This window comes from Rhea americana, unplaced genomic scaffold (genome assembly GCF_003343005.1).
Source record: "Rhea americana isolate MKP2758 unplaced genomic scaffold, rheAme1 scaffold_496, whole genome shotgun sequence".
NCBI lineage: Eukaryota > Metazoa > Chordata > Aves > Rheiformes > Rheidae > Rhea > Rhea americana.
Window position 1 is genome coordinate 145,754 of NW_028186641.1, and position 14,487 is coordinate 160,240.

The 14,487-nt window shown below is 43.9% G+C and overlaps 1 protein-coding gene across 1 annotated transcript in view; it reads left to right on the forward strand.

The window, feature by feature from the left end:
- Nucleotides 1-14,487, forward strand: part of ATP1A1 (ATPase Na+/K+ transporting subunit alpha 1) — a 28,484-nt gene that overhangs the window by 474 nt on the left and 13,523 nt on the right. Inside the window, exons 2-9 of the mRNA XM_085317302.1 lie at nt 6,862-6,966; nt 8,164-8,223; nt 9,223-9,426; nt 9,699-9,812; nt 10,370-10,504; nt 10,772-10,889; nt 11,927-12,195; nt 13,368-13,566. Coding sequence (XP_085173428.1) covers nt 6,862-6,966; nt 8,164-8,223; nt 9,223-9,426; nt 9,699-9,812; nt 10,370-10,504; nt 10,772-10,889; nt 11,927-12,195; nt 13,368-13,566 — 1,204 coding nt within the window. The remainder of the gene's footprint in view (nt 1-6,861; nt 6,967-8,163; nt 8,224-9,222; nt 9,427-9,698; nt 9,813-10,369; nt 10,505-10,771; nt 10,890-11,926; nt 12,196-13,367; nt 13,567-14,487) is intronic.

Consider the following 14,487-nt stretch of genomic DNA (forward strand, 5'->3'; position numbering starts at 1 on the left):
GCCGGGCCGGGGCAGAGAGGGGGCCTCCCCCAGGGCCCGCCTGCGGCTTGCGCCGCGGCTGCGGGGGCTTAGCGAGCGCCTCGGCAGATGTGGCCCGCCTTTGTCTGCCCCGGGCTGGGAGGCGCCGGGGCCCTTCGGGCTGGCAGAGGGGGAGGGGGCGCCTGGTGCCGGTGCCGCTGTCCCGGGAGACAGAGCCGGGCGAGGGGAGCCTGGTCGGGCGGGGAGGGAAGGCGGTCGGCGCTCCGGCAGCCGCCAACGGTTGCCACGGCGGCCAACGGCTACCGCAGCGGTTGGCGGGTGGTGCCCTCCCTCCCCCACGGCGTGCTCTGGGTGCCCGCGTCGGCCGCCGGCGCCCTCGGGGCGGGCAGCTTGCTCCGTGAGAGGAAGTAGCGGAGATGTCTGCGAGAAGGGGGAAGGCAAAAGCCCGGCACACCGCGGGCGCCTCCTCCTCGCCGGGAAGATGGGCGGAGGGTGGGGTTGAATAAGACGTGGTTGAAGAAATGGCCGCGCGGCGCTGTCAATGGGCCCCTTATTCTGGTGGTCGCAACGGCGGGAATCGCGTAGCGTTTCTGTCCCAGGGAAAGCCGGGCGGGGAGGAAAGAGCGGAGGAGACAATTATTTAAAAGTTAAACCTCACAGCCAGAATATATATAAATAGGAGCCTGAGGGTTTCATTTTAACTTAAACTCTTTGGGAATAGTCTCCTAAAATTTATCCGGCCAGGTTGGTAGCATTTGCTTTGTGTTCGCTCCCGGTATGGTTTCTGTCCACGCAGGCAGCATAGAGGATGGAGGTTAGGAGTGCTGATTTTTAAAAGCTGGGTGATGCCCTGTCCTGGTATGAGGTTTCCCACAGCTTGTTCTGTGGAAAATCTCTCGGCTACGGTTCCGAGGTGATAAACACTCCTTTTCGTTGTGCATGCTGTTGGTGAAAGCGTGCTCCAGGTTGAAGGTTAGCCTGACAGTTTTCTAGTCAGCATGGAAACAGAAATGTGCTCTGTAAGTGATGTTATCTGATGCCCTTTTGGAGCTCAGCTTGAAAGTGTGGCTGCTCTAATATCTTTTTGGCTATTATAAGAGTACTTTAGACTTCTGGAGGCACGAGGCCTGGGGGTAGGGGAAGCTGGCAGGCTAAAAGGCCCTGCTTATTAGTGCTAATTTGCTTATTAGTACCAGTGAGGATATGATAAGATTTGATGGACTAGAGAAGGTGATCATTCAAGACTTTATCATGTTCCTCTGGTTAATTGGTGTGATAAAGTCTCCTAGAGTGCTGTGTGACAGTTCCTGTATACTGGGGTGAGGAGTTGTATCAGCACTTTGTTTCCTTTTAGTCTTCTACCTTATAACCCACGATGAAAAGACCTTAATTCAGATTATTTCTTTTTAATAAAAGTATGTATTTGAAAGCTCTTGAAAGCAGAAGTCAAGATTCTAGTTTTTGATCACTGTATCAAATTTTGCCATGTGGGGAGCAGAAATACCTCTTGGGTTGCTCTGATTTTGTTCCTCTGATCTTGTTTGGAATAAACAAAAGCAATTTCTCTGAGTATGGGTTTTTTTTATTTGTAAGAACTTTGGGGTCTTCTCATTCCAAATACTTTGCTTCTAGATGTTGTACAGTTGGGGGAGGGGAGTAGGTAGATTTTTATTTACCTCCCCCCCCCCAACTCTTTCCTGGAAAAACTTAAAATTTCTCTACTTCCATGAAGGCAGCATAACTGCAAGGTTCCCAGAGATATAGGAATAAAAAAGATTATTTCCACTTGCTTGTTAGCGCTAGCTGCTTACAGTTGTTCTGCATTTTCAAAGTGCTGTCCAGATGTTGATCTGAACAATGTAGAGTTAGTCAGTGCTGTATAGCAATGGCAATATTGACAGGAGTATGTGAATGATGGGAGAACAGCAAACACAGCTGAAAAGACGATTATTTGAAAAAGGTGCCCTGAGGAGCATTTCCACCACCACCTATTAAGCTCAATTGCCCAGTGTAATGTATTTCAGTCTACTGTGTAGTTTAACTGGTAGTAGTCACTTGGAAGGAACAGACACGGTGCACAGTACGAGGTCATCTAAGAGATAAATATGGGGTGGTGGGGGAAGAGTTAATAAGACTTCTGGATGTTCTAGTTCATCAAAGAAGGATGCAGAAGGTTTCAGTGGGGAGTTTAGGCTATCTCTACTTGATCACTGAGAGTTAATTTGTGGTGAAAGTAAGATTTACATACCTTACATGCATAATAAGCAATTTGGCCTGACACTGAACCTCCTACATGAGGGGTAATACAGCAGTGTATGGCTGCCTCACACTTTCTGCTATTAAGTCACAAGATTGGTTCATTTAGCAGTGAGGAGAGCATGCTCTAATGGGCACACCCTGAAAAAAGTGGATGTGAAAGAGCAAGAAGCTGGAAAAGACTGTATATGATTGCAAAACTGAACAGCAAATGCCTGTTCTGACTTAGGGTTCCTAAAAAGTAAAGTTTTTTTTCCTTTCCCATGGGACCCTAGCCTTAAAGAGCGAGAGGGAAAGGTGTGGGTGTGTGTGTGTGTGCATGCCCTGTGTGAGATAGTGTGTGACACAGATCTCTCTTTAAGTGTTTGCATTTTTCTTTCCCATGGGAGCCTAGCATTGAAAAGACACTAAAAGTGTGTGACACACAGATAGACCTCTCTAAGTGCTTGCATGTATGGCTCTGAAGAAAAGCTGACTGGAGCATCTGTTTTGCTTTAAATGGTAATGGGGCTAAGGGAGGGGGCCCAAACAGGAGGTTTATCAAAGGCTATGTGTAGTGGAGAAAAGCAGACAAGATTTCATTTCTGCTCAGTATTTGCCTGGAAGCTGTTTGTGGACAGCAGCATGTTTCATTATATTTGCCTTGCTACATGTATGTAGAGTATAATCATTAGTGTATTGAGTTGCTTCAGGAGAACAATATTAATGCCTGAAACTCAGTTAAGCTTGTCTGTTGTTAGAAACTAGGAAAACTTATTTCTTAATGGATCAACTGGGGRAAAATTATGCAAATCAAAGCATTCCTTATCTAGTGTGCTTAAGACTTAATACGTTAACCAGCACCACCTCCAAAATCATCTTTGTTCCCGCTTCTGTTAGTATGGGGGAGTGACAGAATATTCTTTTTGCCAAAGAAAACCCTTGGCCCCAGCCAATACTTTTTTTTTTCCCCAAAACAGTGCAGTGGAATAGGAGGGTCTTTGACAAGTGTTCTGTACTTGTGTGTTGCAGTCCCACAACATAAGGGGAATCCTGATGTGCCAAAAGCACAAAATAGCACACTTCAAAAACCCAGACCCTTTCAAGGGACAGTTGAAGCTGTTGGTTGTTGTAGGGGAGAACTGTGTCCAGTCCATTGATCCTTCATGTGTTTGACAACTACTAGAGAGGTCTAGGTTGACAGTACACACGCACACTAATGTTCCAGGTGCAGAATTGTGGCTGATAACACTTCATAGGTGGCACAGCACCAAAGAAAAAGGAAGGGCTCCTCAGTTACACACCAGTAGTGTTTGGAAAGCTAGTTCTGCTCCTGAGTCTTCAAGGAGCAGGGGAGACTTTGGCCCTATTACTCAGAGGGCTTGGAGAAAACTTAGCGTATGAATGGTCACATTTCAATGTTGATAGCAAAGCCTTGCTTTTTCATGTGAGCAGGGGTTGTCCTGCAGGAATTTGGGACTATGAAGCAAGTCTGCTTGCTCAATCCCAATAGGATGTGTTCACAATGAGAAATTACGGCTGCTTAGTAAAAGTTACATAGTACTGCCATAGTTCCTGAGAGTCTGTTCAACTGATGCAGTCAGTTAGACTTTTGATTAAAGATGGGAGATCGAGCAGAGCTTCTGAAAGGGACTGAGAAAGTTCCAAAGAGGGTATTTATGTCCCTTGCTAAAATCACGTATTATCTCTACAGAGCAGTGTCTCCAATCCAATAGTAACAGTTACTAACATGACTCATCTGGTTAATATATTTACTTAAGTTTGTCTCATGAGACAGCAGGACAGTAACTTTTCCATTTGTTCTGCCCAGTTAACTACCTAAATACTAGAACAGACTGGGTCTCCAGAGACTACTTAAATCATCTTTTACTTAACATTGCCGGTAAGGGTAGATGATATCAGAACCGGGTACTGCTGAAATTGTCTGTTGACTCGCACTCCTCCCATTTCCTTGTTAATGATGGTTCACGTCTCAATATCAACCATAAACGGCTCAATTAGCACAGAGTGGAAAAACACAAGTTGTATCTTAAAGACAATAGGGCTTTGGGGAGGGGGTGGTGCATAAAACTTCTTGCATCCCTGTGTACAAATGTTCTGCTTCAGCCAATGGAAAAAGCTTGCATGAAAAAAAGGTTATATTCTGTGGCTTTTCTTGTCACAGTTTTGATGAGTCACAGTTCCTCAGCTAAGCGAAATAGCAGAGGGGGCATTTCTGATGAGACAGACCTTCCTTTGTGTTCAGACCATGTGATTAATTCTTGATAAGATGTAGGTCAGGAGCCCCATATGTTTTCTTCATTGTATGGCAGGAAAAGGAGGGGGAGAACAGGGAAATTTTACAATGACAAGGGGGTGGGACAAACCCCTCATCTCCTTTCAGTGCAGGCTGCACAGGCCTTTGAATATATCCTGATCTTCTTGCCAGAAGAGAAGCACTGGCCATTAAGGTAGAAACAGGGTCTGTGTGTCAAATTCAGATTTGAATGATGGGACAGGAAGTCCAGTTTCTGACTGAAGTAACCCTATAGCAAGAATTGTAGCTGATGCTACTGTCTTATATTTTCGATAAAGTTGGGATGCAGTAGCAAGGCAACGAAGGAGTAATTTTTTTTTAACTGAGGTGCTCTGAGCTCCTCAGTAGGATGACAAGTACTCAGAGGCTGAAGGAAACAAGTAGCTTCACTTTTTTTTTTCTTGATTGCAGCTGATGGCTTTTCTATTTCTTTTTGCAAATCATGCTTAAACAGAGGCAATGTGCTTCTTAATGTTTGTCTGCTTGTAGATTGCCTTTCTAGCTACAAGAGCTAGAAGCTCTTACATTCTTGGGTTGTTTTCTTCCTTCCCCTCTGAGTGTGTTAAGTAACTGTAGTTCTCAGTCTTCTAAGAACCAGGGCTCCTAGACCACCTGCAAAAGCTTGCTAAGCTGTTTATGAAGAAGGGAGTGAAATAAGATGATAGAATGCTAATCAAAGCCCCAGCTTAATCACCTTCATTGGAAGCTACTTTTCATTTTGAGCAGTAAACAGGAAGCATGTGTTTTATGTGGGACTATGTCTGGACTTTACTACTACTCAAGATCTAATAGTTATTTGAATCTGAGAGTAAAGGTAAAAAGGGAAGCCTCATGGTGACTTTCTGCAAGTTGCCCTGTGGCAAATTCTTGTGATGCTGGAATGTGTGGACTGTGCTGTTTTAAGTTCTGTGGTTTTCTGTCTGTTTTTTATTTTTTTTTAACAAAATAATGAAATAGGAGTTCTGGTGCAGAAAGGAGAATGTCAAGAATGCTGACAGTCTGTAGTCTTGTGCCTTTTTTTCTGGATGAAAGGAGGCAAACAGCTAGAATCTGTTGCATTTATTTAGTTTCCATTGCACAGCTCTGGCTGCATGCAAGGATATGTGGAATTCAAAGTTTATTTCCCCTTATTTGAGGAGACTTCTGTGTCTGAAATGTATGAATATGTTTGCAGAATGGTGTGCATGGGGCTTAAAAAAGAAAGAAAGAAAGAAAATGGTCTTGTCTAGATGTGTCTGACGGGTTCCTTAGAAGTTGTGATTTGTTTCATTTGGGCAGTTTCACTTTTGTTTTTGGTTTCTGCATCTATCAGGGTAAGTAATAACAAAAAACCCTTCCTGTGTTTGTCATTCAACAGGACAATTCTTGGATTATAACAATAGTTTGTGTCCGGATTGCTGTTGCTCTGGGGAATCCAATTTGTGGTTTGAGGTGCTCGTGCAAACAGCAAGGCAGTGACTCAGAACCTTCTTCTTAATCTTGTTACTGGTTTGACTATGTTGCTGCTAACTGCTGTTTCATCTCAAAGTACTCCTCAGTTCTTATTGGGTGAAAGTGTCATGGCATAAAACTTGGAAGGGGTGTAATGTCTTCTGCAGAAGAGAAGGGAGGAAAAATCTGCTACTGGAGGCTTGTGAGAGCCTGGAAATCTGTAGAGGGTTTAAAGGAGAAACTACATTACAGTGCCATACTGGTGCTTGGTTTTGGTACCTTATAGAAGGGTGTCTACCTTTTGTTTAGGATTATACTTAGGACCACATCTAAGTATAAGATAAAAACTTCATGCAGAAACAGTTACAATTAAAGGAAATAAATCCCTCTGAATAAAGATTCCAGCTGAAATACCAATTTGAGAAAGGCTGTTTGGAACCTGTCCCCCAAATTTGACAAGAGGTAATACATTTGACAATAATACATATGATGAGGTAACACTTTAAAATCTTGATGGGGTACTTCTTCTCTTCCCTCACAATCTTTCACATCTTTGAGGAGGGGGAGTTAATGCTGTGAAGGAAACGTACATTTGCACCTATGAATTAGATTCTTCTGATCTTCTACTTTCTGCTTGAGCTGAAGCTCACGTGTGAAAACTAATCTAAGAGCATGCAGTCTGATTTCCTCCTAGCTGATATTGTACAACATCTGGGTGTAACCTGTGCATCATGGATGCTGCTGAGCAGAGTTTTCCGTTTACTAGCCTATTTAAGAGGCATAACTTTATTTAAACCATAATCATTTTATCTGTCCCACAGTCTTATATGTACAATTGACTCTGCTGTAGAAGCTGACTGTAGGTGTTTCTTACAATACTATGTCTTTTTTTTTTAAAGGCTGGAAGAGACAAATATGAGCCTACTGCTACATCAGAGCATGGCACAAAGAAGAAAAAGGGGAAGGAGAGAGACATGGAGGAGCTGAAAAAGGAGGTCTCAATGGTAAGAGCGTGTGACAGGAGAAAGAGCAGCTTTAAGTTTGTTTACTACCTCCAAAGCTCTGTATCTCACATGGTTTTAGGAGGAAAGCTGTTGAGCTGACAGCATGGTTACTAATGGCACTGATCTTCCTTCTGGACCCCCTGTGTCTCCAAGCCAGACATTCTGCAAGTATTTTAGCATCCAAATGAGTGCTCAGTAGCCTCTGAAAACGTCACTTCTTGAAAGGCACTTGACATAAAACTCAAACGTCTGATTGCCCTGTGTTACACACAGCAAAGTATAGCTGCATTTCCTCACTCAGGCTGTCTAGATAGTGGCGGTTCAGACCTTATTGTGCTGTCATGTGGATGAGATTGCTATTTTTACTTCAGCTGAGGAGTTGAATCTGTATGGCTTTATTTGCTGTTGGCCTCTGCTCAGACAGACCTCAGTAGCAGCATTCTTTCTAATCACATATGATGCCATGGAGAGATTCCCATGCCTGTCTGAATGTTGGATGATGCTGTACATCTGTGTACAAGCAGCATCCAGCTTAGAACAGTTCTTCTTGAAGTTGATAAGGTTTTGCTGATGTGCTGTGGATTTTGATCTGGGCTCTCACTTTTTTGGCACTGCTTGTTAGGAAGAGGGGAGGCTGAAACTTGTTCTAGGAACAGATTTTCTTTTCAGTAGCCAAACTGGTTTAAAGTCTCTGCCCCCTCCAGCAGAAGTGTTTATGCAAGGCAGTGCTGTGCACCAGTTGGGAAATTGATCCAGTTGAAGAACCTGGCTATAAAAAGGAGCCTCTTTAGGGGAAGAAACACTGCTTAAGCTGGCAGTGTTACTGAAAGCATGTGTGAAATTACAGGGCTAAGCTTCTGTATACTTCTGCATTCTTTCCTGACACCCTCCTGCCTGAAAACTATTGAGGGTTCACAATCTGCAGCAGAGGGTGGGAGAAAGACTGCACTGAGATGTAGTCAGGTTTTTAGAAAGCTGTCACGTCATCTCCAAATAGCCACAAGAACAAGGATAATAAGGCTGCCTTGAGTTGCTGAGTGAGATAGAGATTCTCTTTAGAGAGGAAATAAGCTAGAGCCTTGCTGTCTCACTGAGCTGTTACTGATGGTGGTGGGAGTTGGAAGGGAACGATCACTGAGCTCTTGCTGACCAATTTGCAGGGACTGTTATCTTCCCTCACCTTTTCTTGTCTTTCAGGATGATCACAAGCTGAGCCTTGATGAACTCCATCGTAAATATGGAACAGACTTGAGTCGAGTAGGTAGACTTTGTTTTCCCTCCTGCTTTGTCCTGATCTGAAAAGGAACAATCTCAGCTGAAAGCATTTCATGAAGGGGAGATCTGGGTGGTCTTTTCTTTTTTAGTCTCAACTCCTCCTGTTAAGTTTCTTAGACTTTGGGGAAAGTAGTTGAGCTCACAAATATTTTTCTCAGTCCTCCCACAATGCAGCCTGGCTGCAATACTTTCATGACTTTGTTAGAAACAAAGTCACTGTTATCTGCCTCTGGATTGTTCCAAGGTCAAATTCATTCTTGGATTTTTCCCTTAGAAGCCTTTAATAAAGGCAAATGTTTGTCTCCTGTTGCAAATAGTCTAGTGAGCTAGCACATGCACAGAGACTAAATGATGGCTAGTGGCAGTTAAAATTTTATTATTTTCATAAAAAGAGGAGTGTAAGTGGGTTGGCTAACCTTGAAGTCCCATTCAGTAGCACTGCAGTGGTTTCATGGCTTTGCTCACTTGCTTTTTATTTACTATTTTTTTTGCAGGGTTGCATATAGCAACAAGTCTGTTCTTACTCTCTAACAGTGTAGAGATTTGCATACTTCTGTCAAAGGCCTTGGCTTCTGAAAAGCTCAACTTCCTGGAAAGCCAGCTGTCATCTTCGCGGCCCCCAGCTTTCACTTGTCCTATAATTTGGACTGGGATGCTTCTCAGAGCTTGAAAGTCCACTGTTGTAGCTTTCTTGTCCTGTGCTGCTTCAGTGCTTTTTAGTCCTATGGTCTGCAGGCTCTTCATGTAGCATGCAGCATCCTCTAGCTCCTCTTTCAGTGTCAAGCTTTCACATCCTGCAGTTGTGTTGCACAGTCCTGACAGCTTTGCAGGCTTTGATTCCCTGTTACAATCTCCTTTTTGCTGTGACAAGACTCCTGCATTCTTGAGCTGAAGATGAATGAATTCAAAACTACCTTTTCTGGTCAGTTTGGCACAATGTCTCTGAAAAGAACTCCTCTTTTCTCTTCACTTCACTACTAGGGTTTGACACCTGCACGTGCAGCTGAGATCTTGGCTCGTGATGGCCCAAATGCCCTCACCCCACCACCAACCACTCCTGAATGGGTAAAGTTCTGTCGGCAGCTCTTTGGAGGATTCTCGCTTCTGCTGTGGATTGGCGCTGTTCTGTGTTTTCTGGCTTATGGCATACAAAGTGCAAAGGCGGAGGAGACCAATAATGATAATGTAAGTAAAAATGTCTACTTTACCTCAAAGGCAGGCTGAGCAGCCTGTTTGGTTTCAAGCAGATCTACTTCCTGTAAGCATTCAGTCCAGAAACTTTTCACATAAGCATAGGAAATTTGGTGGGTGAGCTTAAGATGTCTTGGAATGCCTCCACATAATGAAAGAAACAGCCATCTTCCTTCATGTTGGGCACTTAATCACTTAGCAACTGATCTGGAGAAACTAGGCCTTTCAGCCAGATCATGTTCAGTCATTCTTTCTATTCCTTGTAGCTATACCTCGGTATTGTGTTGGCAGCTGTGGTTATCATTACTGGCTGTTTCTCTTACTACCAAGAAGCAAAAAGTTCAAAGATCATGGAGTCCTTCAAGAACATGGTGCCTCAGGTATGAAACAACTCATTTGCTTGACCTTCTGAGCTGTAGCTTACTTGGGGCTTTTACCTGGTTTAAACATGGGTTTTAATTGCAAAAGGCCTGCATTGATGGGAATGGTGTGTATTGGCCTTTAGCAGGCAAGATGTTTCCTGGGCCAAGCTGTTGCTGTGGGTAACTTGCTCTGAACATTGAGGAGTACAACACTCCCTCCAAGTATGCTCCCAATGATTATGCTAATAGTCCAGGGCAGTTCCTGGCACTGTGAGTTCTGCAAGTTTCCTAACACTTGTAGGATACTTTCTAGATAGTCTGGAGAGTAGAGTAATTTGTGTAAGCCTTTCATAAACAGTCAGTATCATGCTTAACCATCTTACTACCATCCTGGCAGCAAAGAACTTTATCAAAAAACAGCTATTTTTCTTAAATCACATGCCTATCTGAGGGCATGCTATTACTCTAAGCAGAAGCTTTCTAGAACCATAGAACAACTATTTTAAGAAGGTACATGAAACCTGAGTCTCTTATGAGCTGCTTTTGACATAGATTGTTTTTTTACTATCTTTCAGCAAGCTCTTGTAGTCAGAAATGGTGAGAAGATGAGCATAAATGCTGAAGGTGTAGTAGTTGGAGATCTAGTGGAGGTGAAAGGAGGAGACAGAATTCCAGCTGACCTTCGGATCATATCTGCTCATGGTTGCAAGGTACAGTGGTGACCATGTCTCTGAAAACCTCATGCCATAATGAAGGATGATAAACTGATCTGTTTCGAAGAATGTCTTCTATGTTGTCAATGGGTGGTGGAAGAATGACCCTGCTTGAGCAGGGGGGTTGGATTAGATGATCGCCAGAGGTCTCTTCCAACCTTACTGATTCTGTGATTCTATGAAAGGTGTGGACTGCATGGTGTTAGCCTTCATCACGGAAGCATCTGCTTGCTTGTGTATGAAGCAGTAATCTCTCCCATGCAGGTGGACAACTCTTCTCTCACTGGGGAATCAGAGCCTCAGACCAGGTCTCCAGACCTCACCAATGAGAACCCACTGGAGACCAGAAACATTGCCTTCTTTTCTACCAACTGTGTGGAAGGTATGCAACTATCCTAGTTGTGTAAGGTATTAATAGTGCTAGGGAACAAACTGCTTCATGCTTAGTGTGCTAGTTGGGAGACCAGTCGTATTACCCAAGAGCAGACTGGAAGTTCCCAGCAAAGGCTTTGTCCGTTCCAACTACAACACTGTGCAGTAGGCAGAGAAGACTCTACAGCACTGCTAACTGGTTTCTTGCTTCTCCAAGAGGATATGTAACTTTTGCAACTCATGCTGGAGAGAGTACAGTAAATAGGGATTGTACTGGCAGCTGTGTGGTGGATCTTCAGGCCTGACTGTCTAAATACAGCAGTGTTAAAGTATAGATACCAAGCATGAAGCAAAATGGTCAGGCAGAGTTATTGGAAATAATACAGCTGTTGCAGAAGGCAGGAATTCTAGAACATTTCAGGCAGAACTTCCAGTAGCAGCTCTGAGTGTGGTAGTAAGCACTGCATGTGTTAAAGCCTGTGGTATCTTAGCACATCTGCAAGGGTATAAAGGTATGACTATCCAGGGATGGTATAATCCTTTCCATATCATGTTCTCTCTTGACAGCAAACTGCCCTAAAAATTAAAATGTCTTTTGTACTTGAAAGCTTCCCTACTTTTCCCCCTCTCCTTCCCTGCATCCCCACCTGCCCCAGACTTTGCAGTAAAGAGGCATATTCTTGATCCTCCTCAAGAGTCTTGGTGAGAAAAAATGGGCCTCCTATCAAGTAGGTGGTACCCTCTTCACTTAAAGATGGCTTCCTGTAACTCCCTATGTAATTGACACTTGAACCAAGTGGATTCTTGATTCCGTGGGAGAGAAGGGAGAGGACATGCCACATAGTCATGCGGGAATTCTGTGCCAGCCCTTTAGCAAAAGTAACTGGAGCTAGACAGTAAAAAGCTTGCCCACCTGCAACATTTTGGATAAGGCTTGCTGAGTTCTGGGACAGATCGAAGGAACCTTTGCACATCTGGTATTAGTTTGTACTTAGTGTACTATGTTCTAGGACAAGTTTTGTTTTCTAATGCCTCCCTCTCTTCCAGGCACTGCCCGTGGCATTGTGATTAGCACTGGAGACCGCACTGTGATGGGCAGGATAGCCAGTCTGGCTTCTGGACTGGAAGGGGGGAAAACTCCCATTGCCATGGAGATTGAGCACTTTATCCACATCATCACTGGAGTAGCTGTATTCCTGGGCTTCAGCTTCTTCATCCTCTCTCTCATCCTTGAGTACACTTGGCTGGAGGCTGTAATCTTCCTCATTGGGATCATTGTTGCCAATGTTCCTGAGGGACTGCTTGCAACAGTCACGGTGAGTAAAGCTGGGGGGAGAATGTTGAGTGGAATGGGTTACACACATGGTTCTTTAGGAAACAGTGCTTTGTGCTTGGTGTGTGCTCTCAGAGGTAAACTTTATTCTCAGTGCTGAGTGCATAGAGCCAAGTCTTACAAACTTACTCAAACCAGTCGCCCAAATCGATGAGGAGCCAAAGTCATGTAGGTGCCAGGTCTTGCAGCTGTTTAATATAGATGTGTCCCTAATTTACTGATGTGCATGGAGGCTTAGTATCACAGAACTGAAATGAGCAAATCCAGGAGTTCTGGACTTGTCTTTTTTCACTTTTTCCACAGCAGGGAGGGGCCCTTCCATTAGGAAAACAGTTGATTTAAGGTTTCCTCTGCACACATGCGCATCAGCCCCTCCAACCTGAAGGACTAGCAGAGCATCCAGTAAGTTTCACTTGAGTCCAGCTCTTGATCTGGGAGCTGGACAGGGCCTTAAAAATTTAAATTTCACAAAGAGATAGTGGGAGTACCTAGGCCTGCTCAGCTGTAGAGTGGTGGTGGACAAGGCTAGAAACCATGAAACCTTAGGGTGCAGAGCAGCAGCTGAGTTGAGGAGCGAGGAGTCGGTAGCTAGCACCAGACAGAACTTTTGGTGAGAAAGGGTGTTGGGGCTGCTTGCGTGCTATTTTGGGCCTCCTTGTACGTGGCCTGTCTCCACTTATTTTCAGAGTTTCTGTGATTAGAGTTGCAACACTAGCTAAAATGTTAGTCTAAGGTGTTTCCTTCCTAATGCACTGAGAAGCAGAAGAGTGTACCTTGTGAGTCCTTTTTCTTGGAGCTAAAAAGCATTTAGCTCTGTGGCCTTGTGCCCCAGAGCTCTGTTGGGACTGTTAAACTGGATCTCAAAGACCCCACTCCAATGAGAAATAGGTCTCTTCTGCAAGCAGCATACCTGTGATGCAGTACCTGTAAAGAAGTGTACAGCACTTCCTTCTGGAGGCTTTGTGAAGTGCAATATCATCTATACCTAACTGCTGGGCCAAACTGGTGCTGCTTACCTTGCAGTGGGAGGATGAGCATGGAGTTAAGGAATCATTGCAAGGCATAGAAGTTTGTTATCCCAGGTCWGCAGTGAGTTGCGAAGCAGAGCGATGGTCACAAGGATATATGAGCTGTTGTCTTCTCCCTTGCCTCCAGGTATGTCTGACGCTAACAGCTAAGCGTATGGCTCGTAAGAACTGCTTGGTAAAGAATCTGGAGGCTGTGGAAACCCTGGGCTCCACGTCAACCATCTGTTCTGACAAAACAGGCACTCTGACACAGAACCGCATGACAGTTGCACACATGTGGTTTGACAATCAGATTCATGAGGCTGATACTACAGAGAACCAGAGTGGTAAGCCTATCTCTTTGCACTTGAGGCATCTCATTGTAAAGGGCTTATTGTAGGCCTTTCTGTACACCTGTACTTCTAAGAACTCCTGTGTTTGTAGCTCTCCAGTCAAAATCTGGTTCATAGTGCAAATATTTGTAACATGATCTATAACTAGTGTTAAAAGGCTTAGCGTGAACTGTAGAGTCTTGCGCTATACCATGGCTACTTAATCAATTAATGCCATAAGCTGCTTTTGCTCCAAATTTCTCTATTAGAATTTGAGATTCAGGAATGTTCAGCCCTTTAAGTCTGTCTTGTAGGTAAAAATATTTGCTGTTCTGTTCTTGAACACCTGATTATTTTTGCTAAAATATACCAAATGGAATTGTCCATCTTAAGTCATACATATAGCCTTGAAAGTGCAAACAGGAGAGGTATGGACCCTGATAATAACTACTTGAGATGGGTCATAAGCTGGAAATTGCTATGTTGAAATAGTTGGCTACCCTTAAGAACAGAGGTTTTCCCAGAATGTCCTGGCTGTGTTCAGAGTGGTAGCAATGAATGGAAATGTCTGTAAGACTTACCAGTATCTGGAAGAAACTTTGTGTTAAGAATTCGAAGTCTCGGCACACTATTTAGTTGAAAGAAGTACTTACCTCTCCAGAACTATGCTTAGTGCAGCCAAATTCAGAATTTCTCTAGCTCTGTCATCCACCTTATGAAACATTGTGGTTGTACCACATTACTAACATAATCTTTTTTTCCTACTCCCTCCCTCTACCTCAAAGCATCAGGCTTGTAGGAACCATTTTTGAAAGCTGCTTTATTCTTGGTTGGTACTTTGTACTGGTGGTTTAAAAAAAGCTATAAATACAAAGTGTTATTTGGAAGCACTCAGGATCTACTTTGGCAACGCTTGGCTGCAGTAGAAATAAACCT